This window comes from Choloepus didactylus, chromosome 13, assembly GCF_015220235.1.
Source record: "Choloepus didactylus isolate mChoDid1 chromosome 13, mChoDid1.pri, whole genome shotgun sequence".
NCBI classification, from domain to species: domain Eukaryota; kingdom Metazoa; phylum Chordata; class Mammalia; order Pilosa; family Megalonychidae; genus Choloepus; species Choloepus didactylus.
In genome coordinates this window covers 55,334,316-55,347,921 of record NC_051319.1, presented here as the reverse complement: position 1 = coordinate 55,347,921, position 13,606 = coordinate 55,334,316, and the positions used below count along the sequence as shown (strand labels likewise).

The following is a 13,606-nucleotide window of genomic DNA, read 5'->3' as shown; positions in this document are numbered from 1 at the left end:
GTGTGTGTGTGTGTGTGTGTGTGTGTGTGTAATGCTGGTGATACCCTACATTTTATTGGAGAATAATGAACACCTGAAATATATTATCCCTTTTCTTTCTTCCTCGTCTTTTTCTGCAACCCTCGATTTTAAAATGTTATAGCCACTTCTAGGAGCCACATGTAATCCTTTCTCTTACAGGCTTTAGGGAGTACCTAAGAATTTTATGTGTTTAATTTTAGTAGTTAGAGGAGCTTTAGGAGCAGTTTTCTTATAAAAAGTTACTTGTTAACCCATTTTGGATTTAGATAGTAGCTTAGAAAAATGTTTTTTTGCTGCATGAAATATGCTAACGATACTTACCCAAAAGATCAGTGTAACTCATAGGCATCAAATGGTCAGAATGTACTAAAAGAAACATTAAGGTGACACCACCAGACATCAGCCCATTGCCAATCACCAAGAAGCCCAATGGTGAATATCCAGTGCAGGGAGAGTTAGTTCAATAACCTGCCAGGTGTTAACACTGGGAAAGTTGTTTGTAGCCAGAATATGGAAGATGCAACTGGCAGAGGGTTTGGAACCTGTTATGATTTGACTCCCTTCCCTTTGTTTGATATTTTTCTTTGATATGTAAATGGTAAAACATATGACTGAAAACCACCTTATTTTGTTGGATTTTGCTATAAGCTGATTTGAAAATTTTTCTGGGGGGGTTCATTTTAAATTGTGTCAAACTATGCTTCCTTTTTTAATTTCTTTTTGAAGTAAAGATATATGGGGACAAGAACTGATGTGCAAGGTAACAGTATTAAAATAATTTGCAAATATTATTGGCCCTACCAATTCAGTGTGACATAAAGAATTTGCATTGCTTGGCCTACGTTACTTCCTTATCTTTCCAAACCATCATTGCTTTTCTTTTTCATTATATCATGCTGTAGAGCAGCACTACCTAATAGAACTTTCTGTGACCATGGATGTGTTCAGCTGACCAATATGTTAGCCACTAGCCACATTTGACTCTTGAGAGTTTGGAATGTGGCTGGTGTACTCAAAGAACTAGGTTTTTTATTTTATTTACTTTAATTTTAATTAATTTTAAATAGTTACATTTGGTTAATGGCTACCATTAGAGAATAAAAAGTTGACTCTATTACATTTCATTATTAGTTCCACTGTCTTGATTTTTTCATTAGATTTACTTTCCAGAATATTCTTAGATCTGTCTATTTTCTTTATTGCCCTGAACATAATTTGGTTGGTTGTTTTTATAAGACATGAAATAATAGATAAGTTTTTAGCATTCATTTGAAAATTCTGAGCTCTTTTTAAAAAGTAACAACGATTTGAATGAGTTACGTGCAAAATTTGAATAAGTTATGTGAAAAATTACTCATGTGTTGATTCAGTATTTTGTCTAGTCTAAGTTCAGTGTGGTACTTTATACCTTATTTTTTCATTATTAAAATAAGTTAAATGAGGCTTACAGAAAAGGGATGAAATATCTTTTCTGAAATTTCTGAATGTAAAGACCAATATCTGGGTGTCACCAGTATACATGTTAAAGCATGATTTCATTGTCATGATTTTTATTTTGTTTTATCCCATTACTTAATTGATCATACTCTCCAATTTTTAAAACCAATGATAACCTATTTTTAAAATTCTGACTGTTGAGATTAGTTATTCATTCACGTTGGTTTCTGTCACCTAGTTCATGTGTGGAAGCATGCAATTAAATGTGAATTTCTATTTGTTTAAACTTGACCACTGCACCCATCGCTTCCAGTATTGTTTGGCTCTTTTTTTTTTCACTAAAGAAGTTTTCATTGGCATGTGTTTTAAAATTAGCTTTGCTGCTTATTTCATTGTATGTCTGCCTGCTGTGGTGTGAGACATCTTGGACTGTATTGCATGTTTTTAGAATTATTACAAGAATATACTTTAGCTAGGATTTTCTAATTTTCATGGGGCTGCTTTTTAGTATGCATTAATGTTTAAAAATGTAAAGGTTAAAATATCTTTAAATGGAGATTTTAAAAAATATTCTGCATGTTTTTGTTGCATCCATAGGTTTTGGGACACTACAATTTAGCATGCTGTAAAGTCATTTTAATGAGGAGTAACATCAGCTGATTGCTAAATTTTACCTGTAGTGGTAAATGTTTTAAGACATTCTTTTGAGTTATGATAGAAATGAGCAAAGGCAATGTTAATGTAGCTATTTAAAGGCCTTTTATAGATGTGTTATACTGAGTTTAACCATTCATCTCTGGTCCTGGGTACATGATAATATGAAAAAAGTTTGTAAATTAAGAAATTTGTGGTTATATTTAGGGAAAGTTTTTTTGTGGGCAACCAAGACTGTAAGACTACATACTCTAAGAGTAAATTTGTAAATGAGACAAGGGAATATGGTATGCATGCCTGAGTTTCTTGATTTGTTAAAATCAAGATTATATATATTTTTAAATTGTTTATAATACTTTTTGGATAACTTTTGGCTTACCAAATTAAGTAATCTTAATGGTTCTTTTTTTCAGGCCATAAGAAGATACTAAATGGTTGGTTCCTCTTAAAGTCACTAAAATCTAGGTCTATGAATGAATTTTTCACTCCTCTATAGATTGCACTCAATTAACTAATGATTTTGCCTACTCTATTTCTCTTTCAACAATACTACAGTGGGAAACAGTGGTTCTTAACAATTTTGTGGTCATAAATCCTTTTGAGAATCTGATAAAAGCTATGGATCGTTTAGCCAGAAAAAATATGCAGATATATATAGTTGCAAAATTTTGCATACAATTTCACGTAGATCATAGATCTCCCTGGAACCTATCCTTGGCACCCAGGTTAAGGACCCCACTCTTTTATGTATCAGTTAATTTCCTATCAGTCAGCTAAAACTGTTCATTTAAATGGCAGCCAAGAGTTCTTTGGAAGTGGTGTGTAAAAATAAATATAAATGTTAATTATTTAATTTCAAAAGATCCTGACCCTGTGTAGTATTGTACAAGTTTTATCCCCATATTTACATTTGATTTAATATGATTTTTATATGGGATTTACAGTAGAATATTTTCCTTTTCTCTTTAATACAAATTGGTTCAAATAGAACGTCTTTCAGTATTGTGTTTTTGGAATATGCGTGTAGATATATATCTTTCTAGAACACAACTCTTTTTTTTTTTTTTCCTTCATTCTATTTGTTTTCCTACTGATTTAACAAAACAAGAATTTACTAATTACACAGGCTGGAAGCGCAATTCATTGACCCCTAGGACAACTACTTTTCCTTGCCCTGGCTGTGAGCATGATGTGGATCTTGGAGAACGAGGAATCAACGGTCTGTTTCGTAATTTCACCTTGGAAACTATTGTGGAAAGATATCGGCAGGCAGCTAGGGCAGCTACAGCCATTATGTGTGACCTTTGTAAACCACCACCTCAAGAATCCACAAAAAGTTGCATGGACTGTAGTGCAAGCTACTGCAATGAATGTTTCAAAATTTATCATCCTTGGGGTACTGTAAAAGCTCAGCATGAATATGTGGGCCCAACCACTAATTTTAGACCCAAGGTAAGTGAAGTTTGTATTGTTAGACTATTAAACTTAATGTTAAATAAGAAATTATAAGTCTATATAAATTGACAGTAAAAAAGGAAATAAAAGCAGGTACAGAAAGTTAAGGCCTAGTACTTGGAGTTATTTAGTTGTTGGCTTGATATCAAAGGCAATGTTATGGTATCACTCTGTTAAAGTACAATACAATAGTAATACTAAATGAATGGTCATAATAATAACTGAGTAATAGAGGGAAGGCTGTTATTTCAGTTGTTTTCTTTAAGATTGACATGACTAAAGTTAAAAGGCTCTTGTAGTTTAGTGTGATAAACCCATAATTATCCAAAAGATTTGATTGGGGAACATATTTTTCTGACATTTTTAGTTACTGAAAATTGTACTGTGTTGAGAAGAGGTGCTGGATTTTGTCAGATGCCTGTGTCGTGGTCATGTGGTTTTCCCCCTTCGTTCTGTTAATGTGGTATATTACATTAATTGATTTTCTTATGATGACCATCTTGCATACCTGGAATAAATCCCACTTGAGCATGGTGCATAATTCATTTAATGTGCTATTAGATTTGGATTGCTAATATTTTGTTGAAGATTTTTTTCATCTATATTCATAAAGGATATTGATCTGTAGTTTTTTCTTCTTGTAGTGCCTTTCTTTGGCTTTGGTATGAGGGTGATATTACCCTCATAGGATGAGTTAGGTAGCTTTCCATCCTCTTCAATTTTTTGGAAGAGTTTGAGCAGAATCAGTGTTAATTCTTGGAATGTTTGTTAAAATTCCCCTGTGAAGCCATCTGGTCCTGGGCTTTTCTTTGTTGGGAGGTTTTTGATTACTGATTCAATCTCTTTACTTGTAACTGTTGAGATCTATTTATTCTAGAGTCAGTGTAGGTTGTGTGTGTGTTCTTAGGAATTTGTCCATTTCATCTAGTTTGTCTAATATGTTGGCCTTCATTTGTTCATAGTATACTCATATACTTGTTATTTCTGTAGGGTCAGTAGTGATGTCCCCTTTTATTTATGATTTTAATTATTTGTATCCTCTTTCTTTTTTTCTTTGTCTGTCTAGCTAAAGGTTTGCCAATTGTATCAATCTTTTTTTTTTTTTAAGTTTGATTTTGTTAAATCTCTCTATTGGTTTTTTATTCCCTATTTCATTTATTTCTGCTCTGATCTTTGTTATTTCTTTCCTTCTGCTTGCTTGGTTTTAGTTTGCTGTTCTCTTTCTAGTTCCTCCAGGTGTACAGATGGGACTCTGATCTGAGATCTTTCTTTATTAGGGCTATAAATTTCCGTCTGAGCACTGCCTTTGATGTGTTCCATAAGTTTTGATATTTTGTGTTCTTATTTTCATTTGTCTCAAGATATTTCCTGATTTCCCTTGTGTTTTCTTCTTTGATCCATTGATTAAGAGTATGTTTCATATATTTGTGTTTTCTCCAGTTCTCTCTCTGGTATTGATTTCTAGTTCTCTTCCGTTGTGGTCAGAGAAGATGCTTTGTATACTTTCAATCTTTTAAAGTTTATTTAGATGTGTTTTGTGAAGTAACGGGTGGTCTATCCTGCAGGATAATCCCTGTGCACTTGACAATGTGTATCCTGCTGGTTTGGGATGCATTGTTCCCTATATGTGTTAGGTCTAGTTCATTTATCATATTATTCAAGCTTTCTGTTTTCTTTTTTTTGTTTGTTTTCTTATTGATCTTCTGTCTAGGGAATTTCCCTTTTATTGGTTGTTTCTGGGGGAAAACTTTTCCAAGGCTGACTTTTGCTACTATCTTGATGATGTCTTGGTTCTTTCATGAAATTTTGAGTGTAAATTGAACAGTCTCATTCTTTTTGTTTCCAAATATAATAAAAGTTTGATAAAGAGAACCAAAGAATCTTGAATAGGTTATTTAAAGAGAAATTTTTTTCCTTCAAGCATTTGGTGTTAATTCAATATGGTGAAATTCTAAAAGGATATCCTTTATCCTATAGAATATTTACTTTTGACTTTGAGTTCTTTCAATCGTTCCAGAAAGAAAGCCAAACTTTATATTTTATTTTAAATGTAATGGTTTTGAGAATATAGGAACTTGGACATTTTGAAAAATTTGGTATCTTTTCCAATTGTTTCTCTATCCTTGACCTATGCATTGGTACAGGAATTTTTCATATTGGATCTTTTATTTTTAAAGGTCTATAAATCATCAGACCAGTTATAGTTGCCTAAAATCTAATCTCTTGGAATTATAGACAACAGCTTTTTTGGTTTATTAACATTCTAGTCTAAAGGAGACCTCCCTTCCAGTTATTTTACTTAAAATTTCAAATGCATCTATTATGTTTACAGAATAAATAAAAAGGTAAAAACTTAATCAAACCAGAAAAGAAACAGTTCTAAATTTGGTCGTTGTCTTTGCAATTACTATGTAAAAGCAAACACATATAGGAACCTGTATCATAAAGTGTTCCAAGACACTCTTGGTAACAGATTTCTTGTGAGACCGTGAGTTCTCATTAAGTTGTTATGGCATCTTATGAAGATATCGATAATGATTATTAAGAATTGCCAAGTTTGCATGGTCAGAAGGGCCTTTCTAGCTTGGTTAAACATTCCACTTGAGTCTAATTGGAGTGAAATTTTCACCTTATCAATTTTAGGAGAATAACACCTGCATATTTAATTGACCATTTGAATCCTCAAATTGAAAAATAGTAATTGTAATATAAAGAATATTCATCTGATGTATAAAGAGTTTTGATTTCATTACACATTTTCATTTAGCTAAATGGTTTTATTTAGTGATTTTATAAGCAAATCATATTTTGAAGTTTTATCAGATTACTTGAAAACTTTGGAGTGCCATGTAAGCTATGAAGACCCATAATCATACTTTTATTCTTTACTCAATAGATTTTAATGTGCCCAGAACATGAAACGGAGAGAATAAACATGTACTGTGAATTATGTAAGAGGCCTGTTTGTCATCTCTGTAAGCTGGGTGGTAATCATTCTAATCATCGTGTAACCACCATGAGCAGTGCGTACAAAACCTTAAAGGTAGGACATGTGTAGTTTTGGAACTAAATTTTGATTTTTTATAACTTTATGTCTTTAGTTTTTTCCTTATAAAATCATGGCTACTGAAGTGAATTGACAATGTAAAGTGTTAACCTAATGATCTACTAGTATTAGGTTGTATTTCTGACCAGTCAGTTCTTAGTTGTGCTGAGATGGCAATGTGCAGCATGCAGTGAAGCCTGTGTTCTATTACCTCTACACTCTTGGGGGGTGGGGGTGGGGTGAAGGATACTTTATCATGATCCCCAAATGAGTCCATTGCCTATGATACTCAGTATGTGCTGAGGAATAACACACTTTGAAGGACAGTAGTTATCTTAATACTTGATTTTTATTTCCTGTTTTTACCTTTTTTTTTTTAAAGTTTTTTATTGAGATTGTTCACATACCATACAATTATCCATAGATCCAAAGTGTACAATCAGTTGCCCCTGGTACCATCATACAGCTGTGCATCCATCACAATTAATTTTTTTTTCATTTTTTAGAACATTTTCATTACTCCAGGAAAGAAATAAATACAAAAAAAAAGGAAACACAAATCCTCCCATACCCCTAACCAACTCCCCTCCATTGTTGACTCATAGTATTGGTATTTACATTTGTTAATGTTGATGAAAGAAGGTTAAAATACTACTAACTGTAGTATATAGTTTGCAATAGGTATATTTTTTCCCTATATGCCCCTCTGTTATTAACTTCTAGTTATAGTGTCATACATTTGTTCTAGTTCATGAAAGAGATTTCTAATATTTCTACAGTTATTCACGGACATTGCTCACCACAAGGTTCACTGTTTCATACATTCCCATCTTTTAACCTCCAACTTGCCTTCTGGTGACATACGTGACTCTGAGCTTCCCCTTTCCACCACATTCACACACCATTCAGCGCTGTTAGTTATTCTCACAATGTGCTGCTGTTGCCTCTGTTTATTTCCAAACATTTAAGTTCAACCTAGTTGAACATTCTGCTCATAATAAGCAACTGCTCCCCATTCTTTAGCCTCGTTCTATACTTGGTAACTTATATTACATATCTATGAGTTTACATTTTATAATTATTTCATATCAGTGAGACCTTGCAATATTTGTCCTTATGTGTCTGACTTATTTCACTCAATCTAGTGCCCTCAAAGTTTCTTCATCAACCCATTTTTTTTAAGATGATTTTCACATACCATACATTCCATCCTAAGTGAACAATTGATGGTTCCCTGTATAGTCACGTATTTATGTGTTCACCACCATTACCACTATCTATATAAGGACATCTCCACTTCTTCCACAAAGCAGGAGGAAGAGTCAAAGAAGGTAGAGAGACAAAAGAAAAAGAAAAAAGAAAGAGAGAAAAAAAAAGCCACATGACAGCTAGGAAGCAACAAAAGGAAAGATAAAGTTAAACTAAAGTAGAATAAAGAGTCAGACAACATTACCAATGCCAAGAGTCCCATACCCCTCCCTCTTATATGCATTTAGCTTTAGTATATTGCCTTTGTTACATTGAAGGAAGCATAATACAATGTTTCTGTAAATTATAGTCCCTAGTTTGCATTGATTGTATTTTTTTCTCAATGCCTCCCTATTTTTAACAACTTGCAAGGTTGACATTCATTTGTTCTCCCTCATGAAAAAACATATTTGTACGTTTTATCACAATTGTTGAACTGTAGGTTTCACTGAGTTATACAGTCCCAGTCTTTATCTTTCCTGTTTCCTTCTGGTGTCCCACATGCTCCTAACCTTCCTCTTTCAGCCATGCTCTCAGTCATCTTTGTTCAATGTACTTAAATTGCTGTGCTACCATCACCCAAAATTGTGGCCCAAACCACTCACTTCTTTCTTTTCCTATCTGTCTGTAGTGCTCCCTTTAGTATTTTCTGTAGAGCAGGTATCTTGTTCACAAACTCTCTCATTGTCTGTTTGTCAGAGAATATTTTAAACTCTCCCTCATGTATGAAGGACAGTTTTGCCCGAGATAGGATTCTTGGTTGGTGTTTTTTCTCTTTCAGTATCTTAAATATATCACACCACTTCCTTCTTGCCTCCATGGTTTCTATTCAGAAATCCACACATAGTCTTTTCAAGCTTCCTTTATATGTGATGGATCGCTTTTCTCTTGCTGCTTTCAGGATTCTCTCTTTGTCTTTGATGATTAATAATCTGAGTATTAAGTTTCTTGGCAGAGGCCTATTCAGATCTGTTTGGGGTATGCTGTGCTTCTTGGATCTGTAATTTTATGTCTTTCATAAGAGATGGGAAAGTTTCATTGATTATTTCCTCTATTATTGCTTCTGCCCCCTTTCCCTTCTCCTTCTGAGACCCCCCCCATGACATGTACATTCATGCATTTTATGTTGTCATTCAGTTCTCTGAGATGTTGCTCATATTTTTCCATTCTTTTCCCTCTTTTCTTTTGTGTGTACATTTCAGGTGTCTTGTTCTCCAGTTCCTGAGTGTTTTCTTCTGCCTCTTGAGATCTGCTGTTGTATGTATCCATTGTCTTTCATCTCTTGTGTTCTGCCTATCATTTCCATAGATTCTGCCAGTTGTTTTTTTGAACTTTTGATTTCTACCTTATGTACGCCCAGTGTTCTCTTTATAGCCTTCATCTCGTTTGCCATATCTTCCCTAAACTTTTTGAATTGATTTAACATTAGTTGTTTCAATTCCTGTATCTCAGTTGAAGTGTAAATTTGTTCCTTTGACTGGGCCATAACTTAGTTTTTCTTAGCGTAGGTTGTTGTTTTCTGTTGTCTAGGCATCTGTTTCCTTGGTTATCCCAGTCAGGTTTTCCCAGACCAGTACAGGCTCAGTTCCCAGAAAGAGGAAGTATTCAGTATCTGGTTTCCCTGAGGGTTGTCTTAAAAGATTATCCCAATCAGGTTTTCCCATGCCAGTACAGGCTCAGGTCCCAGAAAGAGGGAAGTATTCAGTGTTCAGTTTCCCTGAGCGTGTGTCTTGAGGCCTCAAGCTGCTGTGCTTTTCCTAACCTGCTCAGCAGGTGGTGCCTGTCAGTCTGTAGCTCCTGACTGGTATAAGGAGGTGTGGCCCATGGCTGTTTTCCCCCAGACGTCTGGTTCTGAATGGAAGGCGGGTAGTAGAGCTGGGCCCTACCGCTTTCCTCTTAGGGAAGATACACGCCTAGGGAATTTTCATTTGCATTTAAGTGGGTTCTTTGTCTCTCTGACTCTGCTGTCTCCACCCTTGTCTGGGTCAGAGTGCTGCAAGCTGAAAACGGCTGAGGCTTTCTCTACTGCAGAGCGCTGTGAACTGAAAATGGCTGAGGCTTTCTCCACTGAGCTACTCAGGTTGAGAGAGAGAAAAAGGGACAGAAAGCCCCTTTCAGGGCCAGTCCACAGCCCTGGGCCAGTTTCACCTGCTGGCCAGAGACTGCAGCCAGTCTTCCAGCCTCCCCCTCCTGGCACAGAGACGTCCCCTGGCTCTTCAAGGTCAGTCATCACTAAAAGCCTCTGTCTGCTTGTTGGAGATTTGCAGCTTGTATTGAGCAGTCCATGTCTGCCAATTAAAACCCCAGTTGGAGCTGGACCGAGGAATATTCGCTTGTTCAGAGAGTGCTGTTCTCTGTCTCAGTGAGGCTTTGCATTTGGGCTGCCATGGGGGGAGGGGGCTCCCGGCTCGGGTCCACAGTTTCTGCTCACAGATTCCACACTGCGATCTCAGGCATTCCTCCCAATCCAGGTTGGTGCAAGATGTGTGGACAGTCACGGTTACTCCCCAGCAGTTATTCCAGATCATTTACTAGTTATTCCTGGTTGTTTATTAGTTGCTGTGGGGGGACTAATTAACTTCCGCTCCTCTCTGTGCTGCCATCTTCTTCCATCTCCCCCTGTCTATACTTTTAGTATAAGCTTTTGTTTGTTTGTTTGTTCTGGAGGGACCCTTACCAGCTAAAACTGAATTACTTCTTGTTAACCTTATATATGACTCTTTTAAAACTGTCACATTTGATAATTTACAACATAGACAGTGCTATAATGCTAGATAATATTGTTTCTTTCATTCTTTTTTCCTTAAATGATATTTTAAGAAGGAATTCATTCATCCATAAATCTACCACCTTATAGGAGACAAGTTAATTTTTTTTTCCATTCTATTTTTATCAATAGGTATAAGCACTTTTTTGCCTATATCTAATTACATATATCATTGATATGCAGGTTTTATATTTTATATTTTATATTTCAGGAATATTTTTGTATGTAGCTTGTTTCTATAATTTTGTTGCTATACTACTGTATTTTGTCAGGACTTTGCCATTATAATTGTTTTAATTTTAAATATATTTCAATTCAAAAAGATAAATCTAATTTTATTTTCTGTGATTTTAAGATTTTCACAAGGCTACTAATTGAAGGAGGGAGTATCATTTGTGAGGCAAAGTTTACTTTCAGGTATTAACTGTGTTTCATAATCTTCTTTTAGGTGTTCTTTTGCTCCATTTTGTTACTGCCTTAGAGATACTGACTTAAGTAGTTGTTTTAAATGTCAGTTTATGAATTTCAAAAAGAAATAAAATTAGCAAGGTGGTTCTGCTTGTTTATATCCTCTGGTAGTGAGTTTTATGTGTGTAGGAAAATTGTATGGAAATCAAATCATCTTTTTCTCATGGGCTTGGAGTTTTCTTTATCACACATTTTTTAATTACACATATAATTTTAATAGATACACAGTTAACAGATACATATTCTCGAGTGATCTGTGGTAGTTTGTGTTTTTCAGGGAATTTGTCAACTTTGTCTAAACTATTGAATTTATTGACCTAAATTGTTTATAATATTCCCTTATCATCCTTTTAATATCTGTAGAAATGTCAGGATATTCCTGTTATTGATAATTTGTGTCTTCTCTTTTCATGTTTCCTGGCCAACTCGTCTCAAAAAACCCAGTTTTGACTTCATTGGCTTTTCTATTTTCTGTTTAATTGATTTCTGTTCTGACCTTTTTTACTTCCTTTCTTCTGATCACCTCTGTCATTTCTGATATTGACAATTTGTGTCTTCTTATTTTTCCTAATCAGTCTGGCTAGAGGTTATCAATGTTATTGATTTTCTCAGAGAGAACTAGCTTTTGGTTTCATTGGTTTTACTATTTTCTATAATTGACTTCTCTAATCTTTTTCCTTTTGTTTGTTTACTTAGAGTTAAATTTACTCTGCTTTTTATCATTTGTGAAGGTGAAAGCTGAGGTTATTGATTCACGATCCTTTCTTCAAATATAGGTATTTAGTGCTGTAAATTTTTCTGCCTGTATGCTTTAGTGGTAGCCCACAAATTTTGATGTTGTGTTTTTCTTTTATTTCAGTCAAAATATTTTCTAATTTCTCTTTTAATTTCTTCTTTGACCTATGGGTTATTTAGAAGCATGTTATTTAATTCCCAAATATTTGGGGATTTTCTAGATATGTTTCTTTTGATTTTTAATTTATTATATTGTGGTCAGAGAACATATTTTGAATAACTTAGTCATTTTAAATTGAGACTTGTTTCATGACCCAGGATATGATCTTGGTGAATGGTCCAGTGCACTTGAGAAGAATGCGTTTTCTGCTGTTAACTTGTCAAGTGTGCTATAAATTTCAGTTAGGTCAAGTTGGTTGACAGTATTGTTCAGATCTATATCCTTATTGATTTGTCTACTTATCAATTATTGAGTAAGGGGTGTTGAAATCTCTGACTTTAATTGGATCTGTTGGTTTCTCCTTGTAGTTCTATCAGTTTTTGCTTTGTGTATTTTATTGTAAGGTGCATAGACATTTAGGATTGTCATGTTGTCTTGATGAATTGACCCCCTTTATAATTATGGAAGGGCTTTCTTTATTGCGATTAATATTCTTTGCTCTAAAATCTACTTTGTTATCACTATAGCCACTCTAGCTCTCTTTTGACTAGTATTAGGATGATGTATTTTTCCCTGTTTATTTTTTAATAGTTTTTAGTCTATATTGTGTCTTCTAGCCATCATATAGTTGTGTCTTGCTTGTTTATTCATTCTTGACAATCTCTGCTTTTTAATTGAGTATTTAGACCACTTACATTTAATGCCATTATAAATATGTTTGGATTTATATCTGCCACCTTGCTATTTATTTTTTGTTTGTCCCATGTGTTCTTTCCCTCCTCCCTTCTTCCTCTTTCCTCTTTCTCTGTCTTCTTTTGGATTGTGTCCTACCTACATCAAGGAGCCTGTTCTTTATTAGCTCTCAGGATAACTTTGATACATACCACTGTTCTAGAGGAAAGGTTCTGAGAAATTTTGGGGTCCTTGGGAAATTATTCTCTGATCAGTTCCTAGAGAACAGGGTTCCTAAATTATCGAAAGGATTTAAAACTTGATCGCTCCATTAGATGAACTTCCTGAAAGTTGGAGCCTTGTCTTTTTGCATTTTACTTTTATCCTCAGGGAATAGTGTCAGTGTCTGGCACGTATACTTTTTGGAGGCTTATGACTAAATGGACAGAACTGATTCTTGAATAAAACATCTAGTTTGTTGAAATAGACTACATGAGTTTGAGGGGAAGTGTGAAGACTGGTGTTGTCTCAGACAAAGGCTATATAGTTGGCTATAGGCTGTCTAAGGCTTTAAAATTTACTGATAGTGAATCCTGTTGCTCTTAGACCATGTTTGTGAATTCTGTCATATATTCTTCTCTCGGTCTTAACCCTTGAATCTATCAATTTACCTTACTCTGTCTTGAACTTCTAATGTAAGCTGTTTTACAACTAAGCCTTCAATTTTAGATGACTAAATTCATTTCTTTGCTACTGTAGCTAAAGAGAGTGCTACCTCTTGCACCTAGTACTTCTGGTCCCAGCATCGGCCTGGAGAGGGATAGTACTGGAACTGTCTTACTTGCCGCTCAGTGTTGAAGAAGTACCTCTCAACGCTGAAAGTGTTAGTGGAGTTGGTGCTAGTGTACTATGCAGTGAGGAGGTTTCTGGACATGATTTTATG

At 34.7% G+C, this 13,606-nt stretch overlaps 1 protein-coding gene across 6 annotated transcripts in view; it reads left to right on the top strand.

The window, feature by feature from the left end:
- Positions 1 to 13,606, top strand: part of TRIM36 (tripartite motif containing 36) — a 43,715-nt gene that overhangs the window by 15,641 nt on the left and 14,468 nt on the right. For 3 of the 6 annotated variants that reach the window (XM_037801870.1, XM_037801867.1, XM_037801871.1), the window contains 2 exons: positions 3,239 to 3,564; positions 6,464 to 6,610. In XM_037801870.1, the coding sequence (XP_037657798.1) occupies positions 3,239 to 3,564; positions 6,464 to 6,610 (473 nt within the window). Of the gene's footprint in view, positions 1 to 2,525; positions 2,547 to 3,220; positions 3,565 to 6,463; positions 6,611 to 13,606 lie in introns of all 6 variants that reach the window. The other 3 variants (XM_037801868.1, XM_037801866.1, XM_037801869.1) reach the window with 2 other exon arrangements.